We start from the raw sequence: 24,910 nt of genomic DNA, 5'->3' as shown, positions 1-24,910 counted from the left end.
ATCAGGATGCTCATAAAATTGACAGAAAGTTTGAAGAAGCAGGCACAGAAAATTATCAGGAACCAAAGGAAGCCAGGTAGCAGGAATCATCAACCAGTCTGCCTTTGTCACTGCTGGAAATAGCTGTCACCATTAGAGAGAGACATGGCTGTACCCTGCCTGGTGCTGGGCCACAGATCTCACGGATAGATGGCCCCATTGCTAGATTCTATGGGGGAGCCAGTCTCCTACACTGTTTGTTTTGCATTCCTTGCTAAAGGTTAGAAGTCCCTCTGTGGGCATCCAATTAGCAAAGCCCAAGTTACGTGCCCATGCCCTGGCTATCAAGGAGAGGAGGAAAAGGGTATTTTCCTCTATGGCTTCCTTGCTGGGAGGTAAGGTTCTCAAATCTCCTAAAACTGGAAAGGTGTTTGGATGCTGGGAAGCTATTAAATGACCAATAATTACTATAGGAAGAGAGGCAGGAAGTAGAAATCGTAATGGATAAGGCCAGCAGGCAGCTCTAATAGTGGCACTCAGTGCTTCCAGGGATGGGAGCGCCTGCCGGGGTCCCTGAGGAGAGTTAAAGGAGAGGGGCTTTTCCAAAAGGTGTGGGCAGGGTGGAGTAGAGCCTCAGAGGCTAGCACATGTCCGCAAGTCTAGCAGCAGCTAGGGTGCCGTGACCACTCCTAGGCTAGAGGGAGCAAGTGAGAGAGCAGTTTTCTAAACCTGAAGAGAGAGTTGCATGGAGACAGCCAGTTGACAGTGGCTATGGCTCTCTTATATAGATGCTGACAGCCCACTGTGATGCTGTATAGACGGAGCTGGGCAACAAGTGTCCTGACCCACCCCCACTCCTGGCCTCCTCCCTTCAATGTCCTGCTGGCTCCTCCCATTTTGACATCCACCTGGAAGCTGGGAATCATGGATGCAATCCAAATAGGGTGGTCTGGAAGTGCACAGAGCAGGGAGAAGGGGAGCAGATGAGAGAAGGAACAAAGGGAAGGTCGAACACCCTGGAAATTACTTCCTAATAGAGGTATTTAGACTGTTTCGTGGGGGCAGGGGTAAGGCCCAGCCTTGAGGGTGAAGTGGAATTTTAAGAGAACTTTCAAGATGGAGGAGGTTTCCTGAGCCAAGCCACAGAGCCAGAGGTTGAAGGACACGTTTGAGAAATGATTAGCTTACAGTAGAGACTGTGGTCTTTGAATGCCATGGCCTCAGACCCTGTTGCCTGCCCTGTCCCCATTTGGGTTATTACTGACTCCTGTTTGATGTGGCTTCTTCACCAATCCGAATGTGATTCTTGTGTGGCTTGTGGGGAATACCTTCAAGCTTAGGTACATCCACAGTTCTGTAGAGGGGATAGGGCTTGGGTTTAGAGACTTACAAGTCAGCAGCCAGTGGAGAGGTATGCCTCCAATTAGAGGCCTGGTTGCTACAGGGAGCCCGTTTGTTTGGATTTACACAGCCAGGAGAGCGTTGCTATGGCTGAACTGCATTCAACAGTTCTTATGATCTGGAACAGCACATTGTGTATATAACATGACAGCATTTATTAAAGCAAGATAAACTCAGCAACAAAGGATATGGCTGAAGCCATAAATTCCTCTGATCCTTGCTCCAGAGCCATCACATTCCATTTGAATGAGGCCTATCAGCCCAAACTTGACTTATTTTATTAAATAAGTCAATTTTCTGAAAATCCCTAAGAGAGTAAACTGGGAATTACTCTCCCCCCATATACCCTTGTTTCAAAAGAGAAATGCTATGTGTTGAGCAGTTCTGACTCACTATATTTGCTGAGGACTAACACACCTGCCATCCCGACAATGGGTTCCCCATCACTAGATGTGTTCAGTCTGAGGTTGGGGGAATATGGGCTTGCTCCCTTTTTGGGGACTGCAATGTAGGGGAGAAGGCAATATTCCTAACAGACATTCTTCCTAGTTCTAAGAGTTCAGGATTGTAGAAGCCTGAGGAAGCATGCAGTTGAACTTCCCCCCATATCCCATTCTGCAACCTTCACTCTCTTGCCACAGCACACATTTCTCCAAAGAAGGAGAGATTTAAGGGACTGGGAGAGAGCAGGAACATTGGAGCCAGAAGACCTGGGTTTAAATCCAAATTCTATTATTTATTGAGTAGTAACCACTATCAAGTCATTGAGTTTCTATGAATCACAGTTCATCTCATGTAAAGTGATAATGGTGATAGCTAACACGTACTAGCACTTAATATACTCCAGGCACCATTCTAAGGGCCTCAAATGGATAACATAATTGATTCTTCACAAACATGTTCTGAAATAAGAAGTGTGAGTATCCCCACTTTACAGAAGAGAAACTGAGGCATAGAGAGGTTAGGGAACTTGGGAATGGTGGAGCCAAGAATTGAACTCAGGTAGTCTGCCTCTGGGGGTCTTAGTCCATGTGTGGTAACAATCCTTACCTCAACTATATCATAGAATTTCTAGGAGGTTGCATTAGAAAATGAGTATAAAAGCATCTTTTAAACCATAATCTATTAGTGTTAGAAATACTGAGTAAGATGCTGAATCTCAAGTTGTAAGCTTTTTTTTTTTTTCTTTTTTTTTTTTTTTTTTAGAGACAGGGTTTCCCTCTGTTGCCCAGGCTGGAGTGCAGTGGTGCGATCATAACTCACTGTAACCTCGAACTCCTGGGCTCCAGCGATTTTCCTACCTCAGCCTCCTGAGTAGCTGGGACTACAGGTGTGCACTACCACACTTGGCTAATTTAATTATTATTATTACTATTTTGTAGAGACAAGGTCTCACTATGTTGCTCAGGCTGGTCTCAAACTCCTGGGGTCAAGCTATCTCCCACTTCGGCCTCCCAAAGTGTTGGGATTACAGGCATGAGCCACCATGCCTGGCCTGTAAGCTTTTCACAAGCGTGTTCAATTTTGTCTATAAAAGTGCTTTCCTCCCTTCCAGTCTTTAGTCTCCTTTCCACCCCTCCTGCTTGACCACCAACTCTAATTACCTTTCCTATCCTAACATTCCCCGCTTTGTTCAAATGATTGGCTTTGGTGAAATTCAGACTCAACAAATTAAAAGCAAAATAACAAACTCAAAAGTACTTGTGCTTTTATTAAAAAAAAAAAAAATACAATCAGGTACTGTCCAGAAATGTTTTGGAAAGAAAGATCTCTTGAAAAACCCTTAGTTTTCATCACCACCATTATTATATTAATAATATTAATCATATCCTTAAAATGAAAACAGTATTGCTTTTCTGGTTTCTGTTGTATGAAATGTAAAAAAAGGGACAGCTTCCAATGACACATTTAATCTTTGCTAACAAAAATAATGACAATTAATTATATAGCTTCATGTAAAATATGGCTGGTTCTAAAACAAACTACCCCTGTACATCCTACCCCTCTCCCATTCCCAGAGCCACCCAAGAGAAGTAAAAAACTATTGCGATGTTGTCACTGGAAGATTTTTGCTGAATCAAACAACAAAACAGAAATATGTTGGAGACTGATGTCTTTGGTGCAAAGAAAGAAATCACAGAGGAGGCGAGGCCCGTGCTGTCGCCGTTGGCCCCAGGGATCCATGGTCAGCTTTGACTCTCACCAAATGTCCAGGTGTGGACCGATGGTTGGGCTGGTTGTATTGATGCTTTGGTAAAATCCTTTCCTCGCTCTGGGCCTTATTCCTCTCTCACCCAGTGGTCCCTGGAATTTATGCCCGTTTGCGCCTGCCTTCAAGATTTCTGAAGTTGCTTGGTCTCAGTTTCATCTCAGCAAACTGGATTGAGTGTTCATGGCCCTTCCAGTGGAACCAGTTAACGCCCTGTAAAAAATAAATAAATAAATAAATAAATAAATAAACAAACAAACAAGAAGGCCTCCAGGTTGGTTACTGTTAGGCAAGGTATTCACTGATGATTGCTATTTAGTCAAACTAAATGAGTTCCGCTTCAATTTGACCATTTGGTATATCACAGCTGCCTCTTGCCTATCTCTCTGTTGGTCTGGGTTGTGAAAACTTTCAAAGGAACTGGCTGAATCTGACCCAAGTTTTCACCTGAGTCGAGTTGCCTGAGTTTGCATGGAGCTTTGGTTTTCCCTCTTGAAGCAAAATGGTAGCTGATGAAACCTGCCATCCTTCAGAATAGGTTCTGAAGGAATTCAGATCATGATCAGAAGTTCTAGAATTGAATAGCTATATACAGGGTGTATGTGTGTGTCTGTAATTCACAAGATTCCTATGGAGTATTTTAATGGGGGTTTGGTATGGAATAGCAGAAAGAACATCAACAAAACACAGTTTTACAACTTGACGTACAGGGTTAAATGTTAGTGCTCTTACTTGAGAGGTAAATAGTATTAAACAAGTTCTCAATATTTTCTGAGCCTCGGTTTTACTATGTTTTGTTTTGTTTTTTTTCTTTCTTTCCTAAGATCTGACAATGCTGGCCTTGAAAGATGAGACGAAGATTAAATGAGTTTGTAAAGGAGCTATCACAGACCTGGGCACATCATAGGTACTTGGTAAGTATTACTTCCCTAGTCTTAAATAGGGGGAAATATCCTTGAAATTTTGGCCAAGGCTTTCTACAAGAAAAAACTGTATTTGCGTCTTGGCATCCAGGTTCCAAGTTTGACTCTTTAGCGAAGTCTGCAGATGGTAGAGTCCACCCATGAAACCCCACATGGCGCCTTGCCCCACTGTGGGGAAGTTAATGGCTAGTGAGATGGGAGAAAAATAGAGACACTTTATTTGCTTCTAATTGTTTGGCATTCACTGACATGGGTAGTTTCTGAGTCTTACAGGGATGTGAGGTTTAAGAATGGCTCATTCGGCCAGGCGTGGTGGCTCACGCCTGTAATCCCAGCACTTTGGGAGGCCGAGGCGGTCGGATCACGAGGTCAGGAGATAGAGACAATCCTGGCTAACACAGTGAAACCCCATCTCTACTAAAAATACAAAAAATTAGCCCTGTGTGGTGGTGGGTGCCTGTAGTCCCAGCTACTTGGGAGGCTGACATAGGAGAATGGTGTGAACCTGGGAGGCAGAGCTTGCAGTGAGCCGAGATCGCGCCACTGCACTCCAGCCTGGGCAACAGAGCGAGACTCCGTGTCAAAAATAAATAAATAAATAAAAATAAATAAATAAATAATAAAAAAAGAATGACTCATTCATCTCATGGGCAAATCCGCTTGTAATCACTCAGTTACAGTGAGTATGGTAGTCCAACAGCTTGGTGCACACACTGCCTGCCTTTGCCCCGGTTCTTTCCTCTGACAGTTCAGGGATGGAAGCCACACCTTCTTGTACTGTGGCAGGCACTAAAGCCAGAGAGGGAGAGTGACTTCACAGAGGCCACACAGCAGCGGGAGCAGAGCCGGAGCTGGGGCTCTGCTCCTGTGGCTCCTTTCCATGTCATCTCTTTCTTCTTCCATAATTGAATGGAAGGATGGAAAGAGAGGCTTGCTTTCTGACATGTAGCTTGCTGTTTTTGTTTTTGTTTTTTCCCAGAAGAACTTAGTATTATACAAGTATTTTGAGACAAGGCAATAAAGATGATAAAATAGTGCTCAGAATGGAAATATTGATGAAGTAACATAATAAGATGGAAACAACACAGGACTGCTGTCAAGAAATGTCCTGTGACTCTTACCTGCTCTGTAACACAGGCATGAAAAACCACATCCTAATTCCTGCACAGGGTAAAAGTGATAAGCACTTGAGGTACAGAAGGTAAGAGTGCTTTGAAAAGTGCCAGAAATTATGTAAGGTAAGGTCTACACTTAAGGTCGCAGGTGTCATTTGTCAGCAGTTAACTAGAGCATAAACACATGTATCAAAGTTACTAATATTGAAAAGCAATACGTCCCAACATCTGCTGTATGTCAGGAATCACTTGTGGAGTATATCAACCCCCTATTCCCGCTGCAAAAGCACAACAACAAAAATGCAAATAGGCAAAAAAAAAAAAAAAAAAAAAAAATGAGATGCTGTGTCTTGCCTGAGATCATTGAACCAGAATCCCTGAGGTTATCATAAAGTAGAATTTGGCTCTTTGCATTTTTATAAAGTCCCCGGGATTCCAGTGAGCAGACCTCATAAGAATCCTTGCGGTCCAGGGATCAGTGTGGTGTGGCCTTGAGGGAAGACCCATCCCTCCTCCCTGGGATGGTGACTAAGTTCTGTAGAGGGACCTGGGCAGGAGTTTGGTTATGATTAAGTGGTTAGTCCCAAGCAGCTTTATACTTTTCAGGAATGTGCCAGTGTACGCAGGGCTCAGAGTAAGGGAGATTACTGAATTTGATCCGTTCGCCTGTTTCTAAAGCGGATCGAAAAAAATCTGTTTCTATGGTTACAGAACAAATGCTAGAGGTGTGTGTGGTGCAGGGAAAATGCCAGGGGCTGGAAGTGGGGAGAGCTGGCTCTGCTGCCAACTTCACTCTGTGACCTCAGAAAAATCAGCTTTTTCTGGGCCTTGGTTTCTTCACAAAAGGTGGAGATTTAAAGTCTGTGGACTTCATTTCAAGGTATTCTTGGGATTCCAAAGGTGCCCCAGGCCAGGGGTTCTGTGTCATCAACCCTGCTTCGTCTAAATGGCCTCCACTTTTATCTGCTTTACTTTTGGGGTTCAGACAGAGATTTTGTCTGAGCAAAGCGTTCTGTTTTTGGAATCCATTTGACCGGTGTTTGTCCTTGGGATCACCAAGGGTTAGCCTGTGCTGTTTCTATTTTACCTGGCCTGCAGTGTCCTTGAGAGTGCTCATTGTCTTGGGAAAAACATGTTGTCATGTAAGTAGGGTTCCTGCCTCCTAGTCTCTGCTAGGATAGGGGGTTAAATTGTACTTCCATTGGCCCCCTCCTGCTTCCCAAGCCTGGCCTGCTCTGGGCCCTCATGGTCCACTCACCTGACTGTGGTTATTGTCCCCATATCTCCCCATCAGGTTGACACGGTGACAGTTCCTGTACCAGAAAGCCCCCTTGTAGGACAGAGCACAGTTGGTGATGGCTGAATCCGTGTCCTTGTCAAAGGTGGAGAAGGACCTGCCGTTGTGGTAGGCCATGGAGTCACCTGGGAGAGACAGAAAATATGTACCTGAGAAATCCCAGCTGAAATTTCCCTCCTGGACTGTAAAGGGCAGAACCAGAGGTGACAATTGAAAGATTCTGGGGGTGGGACTGGCCTTAAACATTGAATGCAGAGTCAGCATTGAATGTGGAACTGAATGGGACATGAGTGTCATCCCCCCTATTTATTTCCAACAGAAGCAGCTTCATGTGGTGGGAAGAGGGCTGTAGCTGGCTTTGGAGAGTCCCACCTTTTCACTTTTTGGCTGTGACCTTGCACAAGTCAAGCCTCTTGTTGAACCTCAGTTTTCTCATCTACACAATGAAACTAGCACTTTGATTCTATATACTGAGCAGTGCCATTGTGACAATGGATACAAAGGCGTATGCTAAACAGGTGGCATGGCATACAAATACTTACTTTGATTGTTGTTATTTTTATGACTTTTCTGCATTCCCTTTACATAAAAGATTTCAGAGAGTAAGGTGAGAAGTATGCATTTAATAATGGTATGCTTTTCTCCCACAGACAAATATTTATTAGTCATAATTAAGCCCTGCAGACATTAGATGTCCCTAAATTACCTCTGTATCACATAGTTACTTTTTAAAGTGTTTATCAGACCAATGTTCCGTGATTCTTAGACAAGAAGCCCATTTACATGTAGTACTATTTGGAAATCTAATTTGTAATTTAATATATTGAATTTCTGAAGCATTTCAGTGCCATTGCTTTGTGGGTCTCCTCACTCCCAATCCAGCAATCCAAATGTTTTGTTGTGCACAAACATTTCAAGACTCTGAGGCATTCTACTGTGATAATTTGGAGCAAGTTGTTGAAGGGACCCAGATACCTTTTTAAATGATGATGCTACCCAGAGCATGAGGACAGCACGTAGATATTAATGAAACAGGATGCTCTCCTGCAGAGGGCGTGGGTGCAGCCAAATCATGCAAGAAAATGCAGCCTTACAAACGTTATCTCAGTAAAGGGAAATATTATGGCTCATTCCTCAATGGAAGTACAAAGAGGAACAGAGGTCACATTCCTGCTGCTTAACGAATTTTCTTGCCCTATAACATTATTCTTCTTGCCTGAAGCTATCTCAACCAAAGAGGTATTTATTTCCAGGTAATAAAATGCCAACATTCTTTGAAGGATTCAAGAACTAAAGCAGTGTTTGCCCCTGGGTGTCTCTCTTTATTATCACTAAATTGCCATCTCAAAAGAGCTTTGTGCCTCCTTCCGCTCAGCCTGGCTTTTGGCAAACTTTTATCTGGCAACCTTTTCACTTTATGGTTGTTTTCTTTCAGGGCTCAGGGAGGTTGGAAACGTGCCAAGCATGTGTCTCTTCTGCTCTCACAAACATAACAGAAAGCCACCGAAAGTGGGCATGGGTTGCATGAGGGTGGTCCACACTCTCAGTCCTGACCCTTCTTTGTCACCAAGAACACCGTCGGATGCAGTTTTCTGCAGCTGGGCTTGCATCCACGTTCTACAGGCTGTTTTACCTTGGGCAAATCACTGAGCTCTTCTGAACTTCTTTCCTCTTCTGTATAAAAATAACATCTTCATAAAATGGATTTATGAGGAATAAATGAGATGAATGCAGGTGGAATGTCTACAAAAGAGAATGGTACCTAGTAGGCCTTAATACATGTTGTTTCCTTATTTATTTCTCCTCTTATGTGGAGCCAGGAAACCACACAAAACCACTTCAAGTCCAAGAAATCTTCAAAACCGGAATGAAGGTTATGAGCCAGACAAGGAACGAAGGGGCCACTTGAGAGGCAGTGACCTTCTATTCATGAGGATGCAGGCTGAGACTAGATGATCACATGGCAGGAATGTCTTGGAAGAGATTCAAGCAGTTAGGTGATGGAGTGGGTGGTTTGCTACTCAAAGTGTGGTCCACAGACCAGCAACACCAGCTACATCGGCATCATCAGGGAACTTGGAGAAGATGCAGAATCTCAGTCGTATCCCAGACAACCTGTGTCAGCATCTGGACATTCACAAGATCGCCAGTGGGTCCATATGCCCAGAGTAAATTGAGAAGTGCTGGATTGGATGAATATTAAGGCCTTTGGGGGATTTTTTTTTTTTTTTTTTATCAGTTTACAACTGATATCTAAAACTGGGTAAGGAAGACACACTTTTTTTGAAAGATGGTCATTAGAAATCAATCCTGATTTTCCTGATTCCCAACCTACTGAACGTTTCAGGATCCGAATATCTACCCAACACTTTTGAATTGCAATGTTTCTGGATTGGCACTCAGTAGGTATTCAAATATTTGTTGATTTAATAAATGGCTGGATTAATGAGGAAGGAATGAAAGTTTGAGAAATAAGTTGTAAATGCCAAGGTCTCCATGACTCTGTAGGCTCTAAGTGCAGCCACTACTGTACCTGCTGTCCCGCTGTACCCCTCCACCTTCAGCTTGTAGCGAGTCTTGGCATCTCCCACGCTGAACTTGTCATAGACAGCAAAGGCTGTCTCCCCATGGTCCCGCAGGTCCACCCGGAGCTCGTACTGCCCTTGGGCTGTGATTTTGTTCAGGTTGTCCAGCCCTGCGGATGACAGGCAAGGGTGGCTAAGAAGCACAGGTGACGGAGGCCCTCATTTCTATTTCACTCTGTAAAAGCAGCAGCTGGGTACACTTAAAAGGGGGCCAACCGGGCCTGGTGGCTCATGCCTGTAATCTCAGCACTCCGTGAGGCAGAGGTGGGGTGGGAGGGGGTGGGGTGGGGGTGGTGGGAATCACTTGAGACCAGGAGTTCATTATCAGCCTGGCCAACATGGCAAAACCCTGTCTTTACTAAAAATACAAAAATTAGCTGGGTGTGGTGGTGGGTGCCTGTAGTCCCAGCTACTTGAGGGGCAGAGGCAGGAGAATCACTTGAACCTGAGAGGCAGAGGTTGCAGTGAGCCAAGATTGTGCCACTGCACTCCAGCCTGGGTGACGGAGCAAGGCTTTATCTCAGAAAAAAAAAAAAAAAAAGGGGGGGGGGGTGCATATCATACAGGCCTGGGCTGGAAGCTCAGTCTTATGCTTGCTGGAGTAATACTAGGCCAAATATGTGATATTTCTAAGTCTCAGGTAAAATTGGGTTGACATTTTTGCCCCACTTCCAACCTTCCAGTGCATTAGTGATGATCCAAGGAGATAAGGTGGTGAAAGTACTTTTTAAACTCTAAAGTGCCTTACAGGCCAGGCGCAGTGGCTCACACCTGTAATCCCCGAACTTTGGGTAGCTGAGGTGGGTGGATCACCTGAGGCCAGGAGTTTGAGACCAGCCTGTCCAACATGGTGAAACCCCGTCTCTACCGAAAATACAAAAATTAGGAGGGCAGGGGGAGGGTGCCTGTAATCTCAGCTACTTGGGAGGCTGAGGCAGGTGAATTGCTTGAACCCAGGAGGCAGAGGTTGCAGTGAGCTGAGATCACACCACTGCACTCCAGCCTCAGTGACAGAGTGAGACTCTGTCTAAACAAACAAACAAACAAATAAAAAAATAAAATTAAATAAAGTGCCTTACAAATGAAGGGCAATGAATAATATGGATAAATGTTTATTACAGTATGATAAACATTTTCTGACCTAGGCAGTGGTGCATAGAACAATGTTCTCTGCAGTTAGGTGGTTGGAAAGTGTGGGTTGCATGGATGAATGGATGGGTGATAGGATTATAGTGTTGACTTGGGAGATGCCAAATTTCAGCTCAGCTGTTCATTGGTTAGACTCCTATGGGCAAACCACTCAGCCTTTTTGAGGCTGTGATTTCATCCATGGGAGGTGGTGAGGAGAGCAAAAATCACCTGGTGACCATCAAGTAGGCCTCGGAGACAAAAACTCCTTAACTGAGGAATTTAGAGGTAATTAGGCTTCCCTATATCTCAAGGAAGCATCTGGTTCCAGGTTTATTTCCTTAAAATGTATAGATAACTAGAATTTCTATACATCTCTGGAATACATGTATATCGAAACTCATTTTGCAACCCTTGCTGACATTAAGTCACCAAAATGTCCACTAATGTAATCATTTATCATGTTCTACATGGCTAATAAGGTCCAAATTACACTTAAGCTCCTGCCTTAAGGTCCACAAATACCCCTAAGGAAAAATCCACTGCAGAGCTCTAAGTCTTTTTGCAGCATTCTTTCTTTCTAATAAACTTTCCTTTTTCAAACCTATACTGTTGTTGGTAAATTCATCTTTCCAACCTGCTAGTCAACCACTTCTGACACCTGACACCTTGCCCACCAGGTGGCAATTGAGTACTTTGTAGGGGTGCTCTGGGGGTTAAAGGTTATGGCTCTAAGAAATCCATCTTAGCACCTGGAGCACAACCTGGGGCACAGGAGGGAAACGGTCAATGATATTACGTGTTAAGGCTAACACGTAAGTTTTGGCTCTTCCTTAATCAGATTTTTATTTTTATGTGAAAGGAAAATAAAATCTTGGGACCCCAATTTAACTCTGGCAAAAGGAAAAAAATAAACTGAAAGCTGAGTCATGCAAGAAACTGCCTCTCCTTTTGTCCCTAAGCAGATGCTACAGATAAAAGGCCAGATATCTCCACAGGTCTTCACTTTATCTTATGTAAAGTGCCGATTTATTGAGTGTGAGATGAATACATAATTGACCATTCTCTTTTTTGTCATTCTGCTTTTTTAAATCATTCTGCTTTTTTTTTTTTAAATCTTGCAACATGTGGTTTCAGTAATGTGACCATACCCTCCCTCTTTCCCCTCCAGCCCACTTTTCCCCTTTAAATACTAAAGCTCTCATTATCATCTTTCAAAGAAAAAAAAAAAGGCATGGACCACAGGTTGTTCCTGTGGCTTTTCCCCTTTAAATACTAAAGTTCTCAATACTACCTCTGGGAAAAAAAAAAAAAAAGGCACGGACCACAGGTTGTTCCTGTAGCTTTGTGTTCTTCTTTTCTGGGCATGCCTTTAACGTTGGCTAAGTAAACCTCTAAACTGATTGAGATCTGTCTCAGATAATTTTTGGTTTACATTTTAATGATTCAGAGCATTTAAATAATAGTCTTTGTCATTAAGAATTTGATATTCTGTGTCTGCTACCAGAACTAGTGCTTCTTCCTCATCTTTTTCTCTCCCATAGGTCCCTGGGGGTTAGGAAAAATGACAAGGAGGGCAGAAATGGGCATTTTAGATACAAACATGCAGAGCTGCATTACCAAGCCAGAATTCTTCTCTGCGGTCCCCAAATCCAGCAGCATAGGCCTTCCAGTTTTGGTAGAAGTTCTCATGTCCGTTTTTGCGTCTCAGGAACACCTATAAACATATCAATGAATCTGGGTGTACTTAAGCTATTGCAGGAAAGAGGGCATCGTTCTGACAGGAAGGAATGTGGCACTGTGGAGAGAGCATCAGGCTCTGCTCAGTCCATCCCTAAATTGCCATGTGACTTTGGGTGGTCACCTCCCCCTCTCTAATCCTTGGTGTTGTCACCCGAAAAACAGGGATTAAAAATACCACCCAGTTTTGGGTGATAATGATGTGTCAAAGTAGGTTCATTGATTGTAAAAAATGTACCACTCTGGTGCAGGATATTAATAATGAGGAGGTTGCGTGGGTGGGTGTGGGGTGTATATGAAAACTTTCTGTTCACTTAATTGTGCCATGAACCTAAAACTGTTCTAAAAAAATAAAGTTTATTAATTCAAAAATATACTACCCAGCTCCTATGGTAATGGGATTGGAATAATTCATCTAGAACTCTTAGCACAGTGCCTGGTAGATAATAAATGCTTAGTCAGTGCTAATTAATGTAAGCAATGGGTTCAATGATCAACTGTCATTTATACATCACAGAGTTATTTGATGAGGATCTGATGAGATAAACTTCAAGAAACTCATCTCCCCATTTCAAAAAGTAGCCAGTGTGTTTCCCATTCTTTTGTTTAAGAGAGAATTCCTGAGTGCCTCTGTGTGACAGGCACTATCTCGCAAGGCCTCACACGTGTGGGTATCAGAGTGCACCAGGAGGAGATCACTCTCTTCTCCTCCCCTGCTTTGCCCTCTCCCTCCTCCCCTAGGCCTGAGGGCTCTGCAGTCCCTGGTGGTACTCACAATCCATCCACCCCCATCAGAGGTCATGTCACAGAAGACTTCCAGCGCCTGGGCCTTATCACCATTCAGATAAATGGTGTAGAGGCCAGAGGTCGTGTCTCCATTCAGCATTGCTTGGGAGCAGTCCTTGGGGAAGGGGTACAGGAGTCCAACTGTGGAATAAGGAGAAATGGTGATGCTGTCAGAGCAGGACGACTGAGCTGGAGCTTAATTCTCAGCTTAACTCTATGGACTAGAATGCCTGGGGAATTTCCAAGTGCACTTATGTGATGCAAACAATTAAAATCTCGTAGAAATGGACAATTTTGGAACTATGCCTAGTAGATGTCTTAGAGCTGATGCTCATAGCAGTTCTTTTTTCTGATCTGAGGACATTCATCTGAAGTTGTATCATGAGCTGTTTTCTTATTTATTTCACAACCCTAGTATAAGAGCATCTTTAGGATACAGTCATAGCATCTGGCATAAGATCTGGCAAAGAGGAAGCACCTTCTGCATTCTGCACACAAAGAGTGTGCAGAGTGACTGTTACATGAATTGTAAAAGGCAGGGCTTCCAAAGACCAGCTCCTCTGATCCTTGGGAATGGATGCTACTCGGACTTATGAAAGGAACAACTTGCAGGTTTGCTATCTGCAGAAGATACTTTGTGGCAGGTGCAGGGGGAGGCTCCCTGGGCATGGAATATCTGAGCCCAACTCTGACTGTAACTCACAAGATAGTCTTGAACAGGTCATTTCGTCTCTGAAAGCCTCTGCTTCCCTACTAGGACTTTGAGCATAGGGCCCACTATACCAGCTTGGTGGGAAGACCATTTGTGATTTCGAATGTGGATGGGCTTTGTAAACACTGGTATGATGAAGGAGAAAGAAAGAGACTTTGAGCTCATGTTGGACTCTGACAATAAAAGGACCACACAATTATATGGGCCACATGCTGGGCTAGGAGTTCAAATGCAACACCTCACAAACCCTTGCAAGGTGACAGAGGGATTATTATTAATCGCCCTGTATAAATGAAGAAGGTAAAGATTATAGGATGGAAGTAGCGTTCTTAAGGCACACCTAGCAAGTGATAGAAATGGGGATTGAATCCAGATGGGCTCCCTCCTTTCCTTTCACCAGGATGCTCATTACCCTCCCATAGTTGCTTTCATCAGGCTTCCAATTAGTAACAGTGAATCAATTCTTTTCAGAAGTTTGTTTGAAAATTTTAAGGTAGAAGTCAAAGGGGAGGTCGAGGGTTGATTCAGTCAAAGTTAGATCTCAAGGCTGGGTTGCACCCAGGGCCTCCTTACTTGTGGTGAAGATGGTCTGGATCATATTGCTCCTTAGGGGCCCATTGAGTGCCTGGATCTTGGCGGTGTAGTGGGAGGATGGGCTTAGGTCTACCAGGCTGTAGGAGGTGGTGTCTGGACCCACAATGACTTCCTAAGAGCAGAAGAAAGAATATAATGGCTTTTGGTCACAGAAATTCTCAGGGTATAGATAACAAGTCATTCTGTTTATAAGTTCATTTACCCATCCATTCACTTATTTACTTGACAAGAATTCATTGAGTACCCACTCTGTGCCAGGCTCCATGTGCACTGCTGAGATATCAGAGATGGGGAGAGTGCAGCACAAGCAAAGGTCCTTGGGCCAGAAGGTGCAGAGCAAGTTAAAATAAATGAGGAGGGAGGGACTGCATCTGGTAAGCATGAGAGCACTGCCGTAGACTCCAGGGCTGAGGCTACCACCTGCCCAAGGCCCTGCCAAACTACGTTGGGAGAATGGGATTGTAATGGTTAATTTTATATGTTAAATTGGCTAGCCATGCGGCCCAGATATTTGGTCAAATATTATTCTATGTTTCTGTGAAGGTGTTTTTTTCTTTTTTTCGGATGAGATTAATATTTAAATCAGTAAACTTTGAATAAAGCAGATTTAAAACATAAAATGAAATAATATAAGGAGGCAATAAGTGACCTCAACCATACTTACTTCAGGTGTTAGAAGAGTGGAAAATGTTACTAGATTATGAAGGGCCTTTAAATGACAAGCTTTGAAACTTAAAGTTTATCATTAAAGGGAGTGAGGATCCCCATAAGGTATAAATGCTAAGCTTTGGAACTTGAAGTTTATTATTATAAGGAATGGGGAGTCTTGAAAGATGTTTGGACATGCCAATGACATAAACCAAGCTGTGCTTTAAGAAGCTTAATCTGGTGGCAAGATGAATCACACAGGGTAAGGGACTTTGAGGTCAGTTAGGTCAGTGGTCGCTAAATATAGTTCTTTATCACTCTGAGAAGCTTTAAAACAATATGATGCCTGGGCCTCATCTCAGACTGACTGAATCGTCAGAGCCAGAAGTTGGGCCTGACTATATTTAAGAAACTTCCCAAGTGATTCGAATGTGCAGTCAGTTTGGGGATCTCTTGTGTTAGGAGATGATTAGAATAGCCCCATAGGCGTGGTATGATGAAAACTTAAGCTGACCCCACGTGTCTCTCTTCTAGAACAGGGATATCCATGAGAGACAGATGTTGACCAACTCTAACTACACTTATAGTCTGTGGCTGGTCTCTGGGCTGCCGTACAGAGGAGGTGATTGGTTTCAGTTTACAGGAGGTCCTCTTTCCACATCCTCTTGCTAGCTTCCAATTCTTTTCAGCAAATGACCTTAGTGTCTGGGATTGGAATTCAACCTACACTCCTAGTAAACCAAACACAACGCTGTTCTCTACAATCTGCAAACAGTCAGCTGAGTTTGGGCAGTTATGAATCAGTGCAGATGCCCCGGAAGGTTCTCCTATATCCTGGGAACTGGTAAGGTACCTTATCCTGTTTTTTTCAATGGGAGAATTGAGCTTCAGAGAAGCTAAAAGACTTGCTCTCATTCCATAAATTGTTAGAGGCAGAGGATGCTCTTCCATCCTGGTTTCCTAACACCCTGTCCAGGACTCTTTTCTCCTATACCAGGTTGATTTTTTTTTTTTTCTAAGACATATAAAGCTGGTGAATGGACCTGCAGAAAAGTAAACTGGGATGAGTGCTTGTTTAATACCCAGAGGCCTTTGTGCGGCCCCCCAGTTCTACTCCCTGGGGGAAAGATCAACTGTCAGGGATAAAGCTGGACTCATTGCATTACTTAGGAATGCAATTACCTGTCAGCTCTCTAGGCTTCTGTGCAAAGCCATTTTCTAGGCAATTAGGGTACTCTAGATCAAAACGAGATTCATGATTCAGGTAAACACAGAATCCTAGAATGCCTGACCAGGAGAAGACCTCAAAGATGGGTAAGTTCAAGACATTCATTTTACAGATGGGAACACTGACACCCAGAGAAGATAAAGGACTTGCTTTAGCTCACACAGTGAGATAGTTCATTGTTATATCAACTCCAGAAAGGGGCATGATAGTAATTAGCAATGTGTCCAGTTCTTGTTAAATATGACAGATTGGATATAGCCACTCATCTCTACTTGCTTCTGAAACCCACTAAAAAGAGAGCAGGAGAATGTGAGGTATAAATCCACAAAGATGAGGGGAATGGGAAAGGAGACAGCACCAGGTGTGCCGTGGCAACAGAATCTTGGTAGATAGAAAATGAGTGGTAGAGAGACCATGAAGGGGAATGAATGAAGAAGGCTGAGGTTAACTAAGGAGCATGGGCAGAGCTAGTCAGAGGCTGCTTGGTGCAAGTCACAGAGTCCAGCAAGTTTAGGAAAGGAATGTGTACAAAAGCAGAGATGTCTTTAAAGGCCAATGTGGAGTGTGGTTGAACAAAAGTTTGGTTTGTTTGATTTTTTGTAACAAATAGACTCTGAGATCTCCCCATTCCCTCCAACAGTCTAAATGACTGCCCTTTCCCATTCAGATGGTAGGCTGAGGTTTACTCTCTGGAGAGGATGAGACAGAGAGGAAGCTCCAGATTCAAATCCACTAGGCTCAGCCTTCAAGGAGGCTGAGGTGCTACACTGGAAACATAGTGAGATGAAAGTTTGTACACAGTGAAAGCCCAGGCTTTATGACACTGTTATTTGGGGGTTCCCCAAGAAAACTGTTGGGTACTTGCCCAACCATTCTGCAGGGAGCCACAAAGTTTACAAGCCCTGCCTGTGCAGATGGAACTCCCAGTTAGCTCTTTCATTCCTAGTTCAAATACAAAAAGACAGACCATGATCAACAGACGTTGGGTGGATGTCTCCAACGTGAAAGACAGACACCCAAACCAAACCAAACCTAACAACAGCAGCAAAGCAAAGGAACTTGGAACAAACACTGTGCAGGATATAAAATAAAATACCAGCAAAATATTCTTAGAGATAAAGAGATGATGATATATGAAGCACAAACAAAATGCCAGAAAAACATCAATGTGTGGAGAATAAGCAAAAGATATTGGAAATATAAAGTAAGATAACCAAAATAAAAAATTCAATAACAAGTTTGGAAGGCAAAGTTTAGGAAATCTCCTTCACTTGTCTGAAGATCTAAAGTTATTTCAAATTAAAAGGTAAAAGAAAGAAAATTCTTGGATAGAGAATATAAATAATATAAACACTGGATAAAAACAGTATTAATAGTTGATATAAAAAGAAATGGTGAAACATATTACAATACATAAGATAAAGATACCATCTGCAAGATAATACATATGGAAAACATGCAGAAGAACCTTTTGGCCTTTGTTCAACAAAATATTAAAGGATCAAGATTCCAGCTCCTAAAATGTCCTCAAGTCTTGTAAGCAGTGGTTCTTGATCTTGGCTGGCTATCAGAACTGGAGTCTGGTTAAAATGAAAGAGACTGGAGAGTATGATTCAGAAGGTCTGGCATGCCGTCCAGTCTCTACTGATTTTTGTTGTTTTTTTTTTTCCAGCTCCCCAGATGCACTGGGGTAGAAAAACAGCATCAGGTAATTCTTCTGTACTTTAAAGATCATGAAAATGCTTCAACTAGCATTGAGGAGTTGTTGTATACTTAAAATACCTTGACTGTGCCATCCACTGATTCATAGACCAGCAGGTAACCGGTGACTGATGCCCGGGGGGGTCGCCAGGTAAGGAGGGCAGTTTCTGACTGAACCTCAGTAGCAGTCAAGTCTCTTGGAGAATCGAGGTCTGGAGAAGATAGGACAATTAATATCGGATAAGGTCAGCAAATGTAGGGCAGAAATTCGGGCTAGGTATCAAGAAGACCGGGTTCAAGTCCTTTCCCTACTACTGAACTATGTGACCTTTGGCAAGAACCTCCTCTTTGTATAAATAAGGTGGTTGAGCCAGATGACCTCCAAAGATGAATTCTCTATGCTTTATCTCGTCCTAAGGGCTGGATGTTTCTAGCTGGCCTTGGTTGGATTTAGAGAGAAATATACAGCTGTGAACATCATTATCAAGCCCCTTGTTTCTAAATAAGAGGACAGATGAATGCTAATATCAATACCCCGACAGACAGGATGGTTCCTCTGTTTCCCTGTTTGCTATAGTTTGTAAAAAGCTCTCAATGTATAGAAACCTAACAAACATCTAGGAAAAACTGCCTAAAAAAATCTGCCTCTTCAAAAATATTTTCCTGCCTGGAACATGGATCATTAAATACTAGGTTTAGGGCCAGTGGGAACTGTTTTTCCACTTACAAAGCCCTCCTCTTAAAATCTTTTCCTTGCCCGTGGGGAAACCAAGGTCATTTCAGTTCAAAAGGAAATGGTGTGTTTCTTCAGGCCTTGACTGAGTGGGCACTGGTGAATTTAAGTGATGCTGATGTAATCACATTGCAAGGCCCTGACTTAAGAAAGAACTGGCTAGCAGTTCCCGTTTAAGATGCAGGCTGTGGGTGGGCATCTCAGAAGGGAGAGCTTCCAGCTCTCAGTGTCTTTGTACCTGTTGTGAACTTGGCAGTGACGGTTGAGCTCTTCTGGGGCCCTTTCTCTGCAAAGATTCTCAGTGTGTATTCCGTGGCAGGCTCGAGGTCGGTCAGAGCATACTCCACTGTGTTCCCGGACACCGTGCGTGTAATTTCTGGCACTAAACATGAAATACACATACCAAGGCAGTCACCTCTCACTGTCTGAGCCATGAGTGGGCTTGGAAAACCACATACACACCTCCTTCGAACATCAAAACTTTCAGTGACCCTGCGGAAAAGCGGGTCTGATTTCTGAAATGACTCACACTCTCTTTCTCTCTCTTGAGCACTCACCTCATGTGTAAAGGATTTATCATATGGAGACTTAATTTTTCCAGGCCCCAAATCAGAAGGAAGGGGAACTGGGGGTCAGGAGATTTTTTTCCCACATGGTACTGGCTGGAATCACTTTGCCACTGAGACCAAGGTAGAGGACGGTCGGAGGGACATTCCCAAGCCTTGTGCTGCCCAAGCTTAATTTGTCCTGGTGCATGCTCTCCTCTCTTTGTCACTTTTTCACATGCCTTTTTATAATTTACTAAATGTTATCAAGTCATTAGACTGAGGGGCCACAAAAATTGGACAGCAGGCTGGGCATGATGGTTCATGCCTGTAATCCCAGCACTTTGGGAGGCCAAGGCAGGCGGATCATGAGGTCAGGAGATGGAGACCATCCTGGCTAACATGGTGAAACCCCATCTCTACTAAAAATACAAAAAATTAGCCGGGCGTGTTGGCAGGCACCTGTAGTCCCAGCTACTCGGGAGGCTGAGGCAGGAGAATGGCATGAACCCAGGAGGTGGAGGTTGCAGTGAGCCGAGATCACGTCACTGAGTTACAGCCTGGGTGACAGAGCGAGACTCCATCTCAAAAAAAGAAAAAAAATTGGACAGCGGTAGCTGCAACAGAGCCTGACCACTATGTCTCGGGCCTGCTGGGTCATGTCCAATGGTGGAAAGCAATACCGATCGCTGTGCCCAGGGGCATGTGTTTATTTCCTATTCACAGGTGACCAACCATCCTGGTTTGCCAGGGAATGAGGGGTTTCCTAGGTGTGGGGACAAGTTGGTCACCTTACCTCATGATTTGTGAACACCCCCCCTCTTCTGAACCAAGCCCCTTGTTTGCCCTGAATCTGCAATCTCCATGGTTCCCATGAACTATACCTGATTCATTTTGGGTATAACACCATCTTTCCTGACTCAGAAGAGTTTGCTCACAGGGACTATTTAAGAATTAAAGAGTAAAAAGAATAAACCCAGCATCCTTCCTCCCTGTCAGTTACCCATCCCCACCCGTGCTCTGTCCTCAAAAAGACCTCTCTTAGTTGGTTACCAGAACTGAATTAAAATTTTCAGAGCTCCAGGCACAGATGCTGGTGGCTGCTCATATTGTCACTGAGAGCAAAACAATACCAAACCATAAAATATGAAACTGACCTATACCTGGAAATTAAAATTATACAATTCTTTCTAGAGTAGATCATTACAAAATGATGGACGGGTTCACTGAAAAGGACTCTCTCTTTCTCCTGTCTCTTACTTACATTTGATTTTACTTTCTGGCGGCTGTAGTTTGCTGGTGCTCAAAACAAGTGTTTAATCTGCCAACTGGGTAAATTAGCACTGGTGGTTGCCAAACAAGAAAACATTTCTGATTTTTTTTTTTTTTTGTGAGACAGAGCCTCCCTCTGTTGCCCAGGCTGGAGTGCGGTAGTGCGATCTCAGCTCACTGCAGCCTCCGCCTCCCAGGTTCAAGCAGCTCTCTTGCCTCAGCCTGCCGAGTAGCTGGGACTACAGGCATGCACCACCACACCCAGCTAATTTTTTTATTTTTAGAAGAAACGGGGTTTCACCATAGTGGCCAGGCTGGTCTCAAACTCCTGGCCTCAAGTGATCCACCTGCCTCGGCCTCCCAAAGTGCTGAATTACAGATGTAAGCCACTGTACCTGGCCTAAAATTTCAGACTTTTTAATAGAATCTGCTAAAACTAGCTACTTTTGTGATCTCTGAAAAGTTGAGACTCCTCAGTATGGCCTGAAGTGGTCTGGTTAAGATTTTAGATTCTGGTTTTCTTCTTTGTAAAAGATGACAGCTGCTTCCTAAATGGGGTGTCTCACACTGGTGGGCAGAGAGACTAACAGGAGAGGAGGAATGGCCCAGGAAAACATGTACAGGCTGGAGATGTATTTTTATTTTTATTTTAAATGGCCTACCAGACTCCCTTGAGGTTTCAGTTGGGAGCCACAAGAACATTACTGGACTTTTCAACCTACCCATGCATTTTTATCATCCTGTACCAAGTGTGGCAGGGAGAAGAGTGAACGGGAAGAGTTTACAGCAGGAAAGACACTCCTCCTTAGAGTGAGGAGAGACTTAGACAAAACCTTACCTTTCTCCCCTGTGTAGGAGATGACATAACTGTCCACAGTGGCAATGGCCGGCTGCCACCTGGCCAAGGCTTCCGAGTCAGTGATATTGGCTGTCACCAGGCCAGATGGGCCATCCAGAGCTGCAAAGAAAGATGGTGGACAGGAAGGAAGTCATTGGTTGGGACATCAGACCCCAGCTGCTCAGCTGTCCACACTGCTTATGGAGTCCTGATGTTAGGACAGTGTCAGCTGCATGGAATGGTTCAGAGACCTGAGCCTGCAGCCAGGCTGACCTGGCTTTGAGTAATGACTCCCTCCCTTGCTGGCTCAGTTACTTTGGGCCTCTATGTCCTCATGTGTAAAATACGGATAGTAATTCTGGCTGGCTTCATGCTCCGTGTTGTTTTGATTTTTCCATTATATTATTGGTGGAAAGAAGCTATGTAAACTGAACAGGGCTGAACACATGACAAGAATTGTTATAGTTTATATTACTTTCCTCAGGGAAAGAACTTACACAAACAGAGGGGACTTGCATAGTTAAGACTGCCTGTGCCTTTTTCTTCCCTTCCCTTCCTTCCTTCTTTCCTTTTTTTTTTTTTTTTTTACACAGTCTCACTCTGTCTCCCAGGCTGGAGTGCAGTGGTGTAATCTCCACTCACTGCAACCTCTGCCTCTCAGGTTCAAGCAGTTCTCCTGCATCAGCCTACCAACTAGCTGAGATTACAGGTGTGCGCTACCAAGCTGAGCTAACTTTTGTATTTTCAGGAGAGATGGGTTTCACCATGTTGGCTAGGATGGTCTCAAACACCTGACCTCAGGTGATCCACCTGCCTTGGACTCCCAAAGTGCTGAGATGGTGTGAGCCACCACGCCTGGCCCCGAGCCTTTTCTGAGCTTTGAGTGGTATTTCTCATTAGATGGCTTGCAGAGAACATAAAGCCAGGCTCTGGAGGCCAGTGGTCCCGGGTTCTACCACGGCTTCTCTGCCTGGTGCCTCTGTGCCTTGGGAAAATTCATTTCCCTTCTCCAACTTCACTTTCTTTAGTTGCCAAAGGGTGACTGTTTAGTTAATAAAGACTAGCTAAGCAATGTGTGGTGTGTAAAATGTACCAGGGAAAGCTCTCAATAATTGAGTTGTTATTAAGATCTCTATTAAAGGTATTTGAAGTCTTAAGTATGGTTTTCAAATGACTTGTGCTGAGAAAGGATGGATATTCAAAGGGTATTTATCCCTGGTCTCTTTTAACTGATCTCTCCTACTACCCAACATCACTTTCTCAGAAGCCAACCTGAATCTGACCATTTCCTCTTGCTTTTGCACTTACTACTGAATTATGCCCATGCCAGCAGCCCTGGCGGGGGTGGAGGGAAGCTATCCTCAGCTCATTTCACAGAGAGGCACCTGAGCCTCGAGGGATGAAATGACTGGCCGGAGCCAGGATGTGGCAGGGCAATTGGGGAGCCCACATTGTCCACTCTGAGTTCCTTCCTGCTTCACTGTGCATGGATAGAATCTCCTTTAACTGGTGATGACAATGGGGCATTGGGAGGAACTACGTCCAGCTTTTGCCTCTGTTGCCGTGGAGAATCCATTGATGAAAGATTTCTTTGGGGAAATAAGGGCCTGTGAGGCAGGGTGGACGGGACTCTGGGTTCAGATGGGATGTTTTAATTGTGTGTTGTCAACTCTTTTAGGCTATGAGGATATTTTTAAAATTTCCTATGAGGCCCATTCTTTGTATCCCTTAATGAGTTGGACTGGATAATTGCTCATATATCAAAGGATAAATTGTTTAGAGACATGGCTGTCTGAAGAGAAATTTTCCACTTCATTCTCCTTCAATGCAATTCATTATTTTCCCCTCTTTACAGTGTACTGTACAAATCAGGTTATCCTAGGAAAGGAACTCTTTATTCTAGAAGGACAGAGAGTTTAGAGTCAGACCGACCTATGTTCAAATTTGGTTCCAGCCTTTACTAATTATGTAGGCTTGGCCAAGGTATTTCATTTCCCCCAAGTCTCAGTTGTCTCCTCTGTAAAATGGGGATGATAATAGCTGTGGGGATTAAATGTGAAGGGTTTAGTAACAGTGCCTGGAATGCAGGAGCCACCAAATAGACAGGAGCTACTTTGTGGCTGTCACCATCACATGCTCATGTGAAGCACCTGCTTTGAAGGACCCTCACAAGGGTTCCAGGTAATAGGCGGAGAGGGGAAGGAGGTGGTGGGCTAATGTGAACAATTGCATTTACAGATGCTTTACAAATACAGCTTCATGTGATCCTTACCATACCCTGTGAGGGAAGCAGAATTGTGTCTGTTTTATAGAGGAGGAAAGTGGACCCTAGTAAAATAGACTGATAGCTCATGTAGTTGGTAGAATTTGGATATTAATTCAGGTAAGTATGACGCCCAAACTTGGACTTTTTCTTTCACAATAGTCCAGGAAATGGAGGCCCAACAAGGTTAAGTTTACCCAGCTCACCAGAGGCTGGGATGGGCCAGAAGAGAGGAATCTGGCATTCCAAATCCAGTTCACTTTCCACTAGTATCTCATAAACAAACCCCCCCTTTTTTTCCAGCTGCTGAGTGATGAGCTACAAGGTTGAAGGTGAGAAATGACGTAGGATGCACAAGTGACCTCTGAAAAACAGTAACACACACACACACATACACACAACCCCACCAACTCACCTGTGGTGAACGACCCTGAGACAGGTTCACTTTCCTCAAAGCCCTTCATGGCAATGATGTTGACAAGGTACTCCACCCCAGGTACGAGTTTCACCAGCCTGGTCTGAGTCTTGGTTCCATCCACAGTTACCATGGAGGGTGTACCTGGAACACAGTAAAAGCAAGATGAGGAATAATGAACCTCATGCTTTTTCCATTGGTGCAGATGCCAAAAACAAAGCCAGGAGGTGGGAAAAAAAATGTGAAGTCACAACGTACTAAAAATGGCAAGTTTCCATTCAGTAGAGAGCTGGCACGTTGTGCAAATTTTATTTTATTATTTTTCCCCACAAAGAATATGGGAAGCTTACTATGTAACATTTATCAGATCTATTTCACCCATTATCTTGGCTTAGGATTATACAGACTCCCTTACTGGAGGAAATTCTACTTCAGAAAAGAAAGTTGATCATAGTCAAGTTTGTGCTGCAGTTTTTATTAATAAACACAGAAATTGTATTTCTTAGAGTTTGGGGGCTAGTGAAGAGCTTGCACATCAGCTGGTCAGACTTCCCATAGAGATGAAACAGCATTCCTGTGAAGAGGTTATCAACCATCCTCTCTTTATACACTTCCAGCAACAGGTAACTTACTACCTGCCAGAGTGTCTTTAGGCAGATTTGACTGGGCCTCCTCCCTGTGGTCTCTATTATAGCCCATGTGCTTTGAATTAGAATTCACAAATTTTCTAAGGCACAACTTGCCATCATTTACTGAGACAGACAGATTTGGTACCTAAAGGAAAAATTCACATACATC

The 24,910-nt window shown here is 43.7% G+C and overlaps 1 protein-coding gene across 3 annotated transcripts in view; it reads right to left on the bottom strand.

Annotated features, from left to right (window-relative positions):
* Nucleotides 1–3,063: 3,063 nt before the first annotated feature.
* Nucleotides 3,064–24,910, bottom strand: part of TNC (tenascin C) — a 98,274-nt gene continuing 76,427 nt past the window's right edge. For all 3 annotated transcript variants that reach the window (XM_025359135.1, XM_025359136.1, XM_025359137.1), the window contains 10 exons: nt 24,113–24,256; nt 21,435–21,554; nt 19,018–19,161; nt 18,128–18,258; nt 14,449–14,581; nt 13,153–13,304; nt 12,258–12,354; nt 9,458–9,619; nt 6,886–7,049; nt 3,064–3,802 (listed from right to left, as the gene is read on the bottom strand). In XM_025359135.1, coding sequence (XP_025214920.1) covers nt 3,692–3,802; nt 6,886–7,049; nt 9,458–9,619; nt 12,258–12,354; nt 13,153–13,304; nt 14,449–14,581; nt 18,128–18,258; nt 19,018–19,161; nt 21,435–21,554; nt 24,113–24,256 — 1,358 coding nt within the window. In that variant the 3' untranslated portion in view covers nt 3,064–3,691. The remainder of the gene's footprint in view (nt 3,803–6,885; nt 7,050–9,457; nt 9,620–12,257; nt 12,355–13,152; nt 13,305–14,448; nt 14,582–18,127; nt 18,259–19,017; nt 19,162–21,434; nt 21,555–24,112; nt 24,257–24,910) is intronic.

The sequence above is a fragment of the Theropithecus gelada genome, chromosome 15, assembly GCF_003255815.1.
Source record: "Theropithecus gelada isolate Dixy chromosome 15, Tgel_1.0, whole genome shotgun sequence".
Lineage (NCBI taxonomy): Eukaryota > Metazoa > Chordata > Mammalia > Primates > Cercopithecidae > Theropithecus > Theropithecus gelada.
Note: the sequence above shows the minus strand (reverse complement) of the source record. Positions and strands in the feature narration are given on the sequence as shown.